Raw genomic sequence first — 6,717 nt, 5'->3', positions numbered from 1 at the left:
TTGGGACGGTGGTGGAGGAAAGAGAATGAGTTTGGGAGAGGAGAAAGAAAAATATTTCTCGGACTATTTGTCGCTTTAATTTATGAGGTAATTGCCAAATATTGAGCTTCCTCTAATGGCTGTCAAGGAGAGAGAGAGCTGCATAAGAAATTGAAATGACAACATTTGAGATGGAATTTAAAATTAAATATGAATTAGTCTTATTTCTCTAAAGGCTTGGATTTGGACCAAATGCGAATCTAAATTCTTGAACTATCCAAATAAGTTAATTGGTCTAATTCGGTAATTCCAGGATTTCAAATGAAATCCATGATCCCAAACATACTTGCATAACAATAAACAGGACATGAAATTCTACATATTCAAGCTAATCATCACAGCAATCGTAGTGATACTAAGCATGATTGATCAATTAAATAACAACATTCTAACATAGTAACATGATACTAAACTATCTGGGAATATACTACCTACATATTGAGTAGGCTCTTAAAATTGCCAGAATGCAAAATCTTACTCGAATCAAAGTATCTTATAAATAAGATGCTTATCACCAAACATTACTTCATTATTGAACATAATTTGAAGCAACTTTTCATAAATTAAATCCTCTAAAATAAATCTAAAAACTCATTGATTATGCTCAAACAACCTTTTATTTGAATAGCTACTTGAAAACCCTTGATTATTTTATTTTATTTTTTTAAATTTAGGATTAATTCATAGAAATTTAATACCTAAATTATATGAAAATTCATATTAGGTAGTTTAACATAAATTCATAAATTTTTATACTTTAGGGCTAAAAATTAAATAATATTTCATACTAAATATATGAATATGTGTGTTACTTGCCATGGTATAAGTAGGAGGAAGCCGCACTTAAGTAGGCTACTAGTTTTATATTATTTTATTTATTTTTTGCTGAATATATGATCATAAATTGTTAGAGGATAACCAATGAAAATACTAATTTAAAAAGTTGATGACCACCATTGACTTTGCTCTAAAAGTTTGTCTCTTGACCTCCAATTTAAAGTTGAATGATTTCTCTGTTATCATTAGGCCAACATTTTGTTGATAATCCCAGTTTTACAGGTAGAGGAAGAAAATTGAATCTATTTTGATTTATAAAACAAGATAACAAAAGTAGAAAATTGATAAGGCAGTGGCGTATCTGTAGGGAATATTTCAAGCATTACCCAAAACTTGAGCCCCACTGTGATCATACACTTAAGTATGGTGGCGTCCAAAAGGAAGGAAGCTAGAGCAAAAGTGTCGCCAACAAGTTTGAGGAACTTGTAAACCGTTCACAAGGTGAAGATTACACCCCTTAACGATCCATGAGATCGTCAACTCCAAAAGGTCTTGAACCAAATAGGGTTCGGGGATGAAGGTACAAATCCAACCTAAAAGAGATTGAACCTGCCCTAAAATAGGCCTCTACTTTATTCTTCTCGTATTCATGTGCGCTTTCTATCTAACATGCAATCAATAGGTTTATCCTAAACCTGTTTATCCATGTTGGTTGAATTTAATGCACAAATAAATCTATTATTGACGATCACTTGAATTATAATCACATTAGCCCTAAACAAGATTATTAATTATCTTATTAAGCGTGATTACAAGTACAAATTCCCTAATGCATAAAAGGCGTGATCAAGCAATAACCATATATAAAATTTATCAAGAAACATGATAAACATAAATCATAATTATAATCATAATAATAATCATAATAAAGCATAATATTAATAGCAAGATCGTAGGCATGATACTAACAAGATTAATAACAAATCCTAGCATGTCACTAAGCAATAAAAATCAAAGCTTTAGCCCTAGCATGATACTAACATGCTATTAGAAAAGAGTAAAAGGTACCCTAAACATGATACTAGAAAGCAATAGAAATATCCTAAGATGATACATGAATTAATAAATAATAAACATGCTTTTTACAAGAATAGAGCAATAAAATTACATAATTTGATGCCTCGTACCTCTTTCTAATAACAAAATACACGCGTTAGTAACTTCAAGGAAAATAATAAATCAAAACAATTAAATTAAATAATGGAAATAGAGATTAGGGACCAAACCCTCAGAAATTATAACCTTTCATGTCTAGGGCGAAGGCAACTTCGAACTTGGCTAGGTGTGTCTAGAACTAATATATGCGGAATTTTGTTTGTGAAAAGCTAGAGAGATGAAAGCATGAGAGAATAGATGATTGATGAATGAGAATTGATGATTATTGTGGATGATTATGGGTCGCGTGGCGACAAGGCTTGTCGCGTAGCGACAGGCCTGTTGTTTGGCGACAGCCTGGATTCCTATGCGCTTTCAAACACGAAGTCCACTTATCAATCAAAATTGACTCGTAAAGTTCGTATGAAAACTGAAATTGTATTTTCATAAAATAATATTTTATTCCAAGTAAAACTTATCAAAATCTAATTATTAATTCTAATTTTATTAGGATTTAAGAAAACCTTCTAGAGAATTTTAGAAGACTATAATTAATTCTAATAACTTTAGGAATAATAATTAACATTGGGCCCTCCCCTAGATCATCGGACCGCATGTAAAGATCAAACCGGGCCCAGTTTAGTATTTTGGCCATAACTTCCTCATTATTCATCGGAATTGGGCTTATAATATATCGTTGAAAAGCTCTTTGCAAGCCCCATCCAACTATACTATTATTGGACCCTTATCGTGGACCAAACTAAACTGGATTGACTATTTTCATAAAATAGAGTTGTTTTTCAAAAACAGAAAGAAAGAATTTTTAATAAAAACCAACCGCAACACCTGACCTTTCACACTTTCACCTTGTTCGATTATCATTCGACGCAAAAGGTATTCGTCACTGGGTTTGGTTTTGGGGAGACACAAATGGGTGTCTACAGTATCCAAGAATTCCGAACTGTGAATTCGAAATCTTAAAAAAAAAACGATGATCATATATTAATTAAATACTCAATATTTTAGTTCACGTTTTTCATTACAAATGGATGGATTACACAATAATAATAAAATAAAATAAAAAACTTTAAAAGCGTTCTTCGAGTTTTCATATTTTGAAAGCGTGCTAATACATCATCATCTTCTTCTATTGGAGGATTCCTTGAATTAGGTGAAGAACAAGTAGAGGACTTTTGTGACTTCCCGGCACGTTTCCAAAAAGACTCTAAACTCATGGTAATTTGGTAACAAAAGCTTTATAATCTACAATAATACACAAAATAAACAATTAATTATCAATTAAAATCCCAAGTCCCCAATAAACACAAATTTGATAATATAAACTTCTTCTAATTATCAATTAAAAGACCAAGTAAAAATTTAAAATTCTAATTTTCTACAATTCAATTTGTCAACAATTTAAGTATTCAACAATATATCAAAATTCAAAACCAATTAAAAAAATTAAACAAACAAATAAAGATTAAAAATTAAAAGGAGTAGAGAAATAAGAGGACTCACAAAACAGTAGAACTTGAATTCTCGAAGAACTCAGAACCGTCGTCCGTCAGTGCTCAATCCCCGGTCACCGGTCGGTATCTCGGTGGCAACGGTGGCTCTCAGTCGATAGGTGCGGCGGCGGACAAGGCTAGGGTGTGAAGGTTAGGTTTTGGTTGAAGCCAAAAGATTAGAGTTTGGGAATTTGGGGGAAATCAGGAAAAAAACAAAAAAAAAAAAAAAAAAACCAAAAAAGAGGGTAGTAGGAATCAAACCCAAATCCTAAGAGGAGGGCACAGCTCTAACACTCAGATCTTTAACAATGCGCCAGGCTTACACTTTTCATTATTTAGTTCACAAATTTTCTTTTAACCCCCTTTTTTTTTTTAAAAAAAAAATTACTCTTTTTCCCAAAAAATCTGTGGATTCATTGAACCTCCTTGACCCTCCCCTAGATCCGCCCCTGTGATAAGGTACTCATCGATGATAACTATTTAATAATAATGTTACATAATTCAATTTATTCAATCATAGATTTCAATCATTTCATAGACATAGTTGCATACATTATAGCTTACACCTATATTTCCGTGGAATAGTAGAAAGCAATGTCCCGAATTTTCATATGTTAAACAAACCGCAAATAATACATTAACATAAATCAACTTTCCGTCAAAGTAAAAACAAATTACTAGATTTACCACTATTAACATATCCCATCTCGCCACTAGATGAGCTACACGATACAATTCATTTCTTCTCATCCTCTTCAACCTCGAAAGCCGAAATCGGGTAAACACGAGAAATACCGGTAGGGGTACCAAAGGTAATTTTACCAGAACTAGGATCATCAATACAGATCTCATTAAGAGTAATCCAAATCAATATCTCCTTAGCTTTGACTCCATGAAGGTTCGTCATCTTACGATTCTCAACAAAAGCAGTGACATGAGTATCATAGGATACTTGCTTACCAATCTTGGTGAACCGGTGTTGAATCGATTTTTTCTGGGTCAACCATACGAACCCGGTTGATCGATTATAGCCAACTTCTTCAATGTCATCCATTGGTAGTAGACCATTAGGCATGTTGATTTTGATTTTTGCTTGCAGAGGTCTGAACCGGTGTATATTTCGGCGTTTTCGCGGTGTTTTTCGATGAACTGGGCTGACATTTTTGGAGGATTTTTTTTTGAATCGGGTGTTTTTTTCTGGGTTGGAAAGTTAAGAGAATGAAAGAAGATGGGTTTTATAGATGAGTTGATGTTATTATTATTATTACTCCCTCAATTTTAAAATACGTATCCCATTAGTTTTCAACTATGTCAATGCACGGATGTATCAATCTAATATATATATATAAAGGGGAGTTTTTTCCCGAGATTTTAGAGCGTCATGTATAATTTTTATTTTTAAAAAATTATTAGAGCGCCACATTGGATCTATATTTTTAAAACGCTACAATAGGATTATGTCACCTAAGATTAGTTAACGTGCCACGTAGGATTATAAATTATAGGTTTATCCAATAAATAATTCAAGTGCCACATAAGCATAATTGACCAATGAGATTTTAATGGTTACATTAATTAAATATGAAAGATTATCTTTTGAGATTAGGAATTTTATCTAATATTTTAAAATAAATACGGAGAAAATGATATATTATGTACAACTAATAAAATAACAAATGTAATCACATAAATATGAAAAATATTTTTTAAAAAAATAGATCGACCCGTGCATCGCACGGCCTTCATCTAGTATCCTATTGTTAAAATCTTCTGAAAAATATATTGTTTAATTAATATTGATTGAAGATAATAGTTTTTTTTTTTCTTTGCTTAACATAGTAATAACAAAAATATTTCTAAAAATATTTTATTGTTCGATAGATATTGATTGAAGATAATATTTTATTGAAAAAGGCTATTTATAACCTGTGACGCACTAACAATATCTCTAAGACCACTCTCATTCATGGGCAAATAAAAAAAATGCCATTATCTCTCTACCCACTTTCTCACTCCTCTTTTCCACTTTTTCTTATGGGCATTTTTTTTCTACAACTTCTCACACATTCATGGGCTAAGAAAAAACCCACACCACTCTCTCTCCTATTTTTTCTCTCTCCTAAAGTATTACTATCATCACATTATATATATTTTTTTCTTTTATTTTTTTGCTGATTTGGTACCATGGCCCACACTATTGTAGCAATTAATTTTTACCATTGCTATGGGCATTTGAGGATTTCCCCATGGGCATTTTTTCTAATGCTCATGAGTGGGAAGCCAAAATTTCATTGTTTTCATTAAAATCTCCTCATGGGAAAAAAAATGCCCATGAGTGAGAGTGCTCTAACAACCTAACAAAACAATCTATACCGACTCAGCTAACAACTTGTCAACTCAGCTCTACTTAACTAACTCCTATTACAATGCTCATCCATTAACACAATTTGTCATTGTTATTAAAAATATACAAAATCAACTAAAAATTAAACAATTATACATCTGTTAATAAAACGAATAAAACATAACACATACCTTTATAACTGATGTAAAATATAAATTATTATGACCCGAGCCCAACAAATCACGCTGTGTCCTTAAGATAATTTTGCTCCCTCTATGATACCCAAGGTTATCAAGCAATTATCTTTCAAAATAGAACGGGTTTCGTTTCTTATAAAATGGTATTGTAATTATAAGAAACCAGCTAACAAACTAGATTAGAGTAACCGCAACTATATGCATGTATTTTTAAGTGAGAGTAATTAAATTTAAAATTAAGTACCCATAAATTAGAATAATCAATACTATTTACAGAAAAAGAAACATGGATGAAAAGGTGCAAGTAATGAAACAACACAACTATTCATAACAACTAATGAAGTGTTAATGAAATAATGCAACTATTCACATAAAAATTATCAATAAAAAGTTACAATTATTCAATTATACAATCCAAATAGTCATACAACACTACTCTACATTATTATTCTATAGATACATTTATTCATTAATACAAAATATATTTGTGAAAATAAATATCCAACAATCCTTAAGTTGACACATTAAATGCAGGAAATCTTTCATGAAATTCTTAAGCAAACTCCCAAGTTGACTGTAACAACGCAAATTTTTCCATTTAATCAAGAATTGTATTGCTGCTTGATTGTGATGCTTAATAGTCCTTCTCTCCAAAGTAGCTTCAATGTTTCCCATTCCTCCTCTGCACTTTCTT

General features: G+C 31.5%; 1 protein-coding gene across 1 annotated transcript; it reads right to left on the bottom strand.

Moving 5' to 3' along the window:
* Nucleotides 1-4,218: 4,218 nt before the first annotated feature.
* Nucleotides 4,219-4,557, bottom strand: LOC145578014 (uncharacterized). The gene has a single exon (XM_081635423.1). The coding sequence runs from the start codon at nt 4,555-4,557 to the stop codon at nt 4,219-4,221; it is 339 nt and encodes a 112-aa protein (XP_081491549.1).
* Between the last annotated feature and the right edge of the window lie 2,160 nt (nt 4,558-6,717).

Source organism: Chenopodium album, chromosome 14 (genome assembly GCF_948465745.1).
Source record: "Chenopodium album chromosome 14, dcCheAlbu1.1, whole genome shotgun sequence".
In the NCBI taxonomy this organism is placed as follows: Eukaryota; Viridiplantae; Streptophyta; class Magnoliopsida; order Caryophyllales; family Amaranthaceae; genus Chenopodium; species Chenopodium album.
Note: the sequence above shows the minus strand (reverse complement) of the source record. Positions and strands in the feature narration are given on the sequence as shown.

What these genes read in the sequence shown, in the direction of transcription:
- LOC145578014 (XM_081635423.1), bottom strand. Translation starts at nt 4,557, where the DNA reads ATGCCTAATGGTCTACTACCAATGGATGACATTGAAGAAGTTGGCTAT.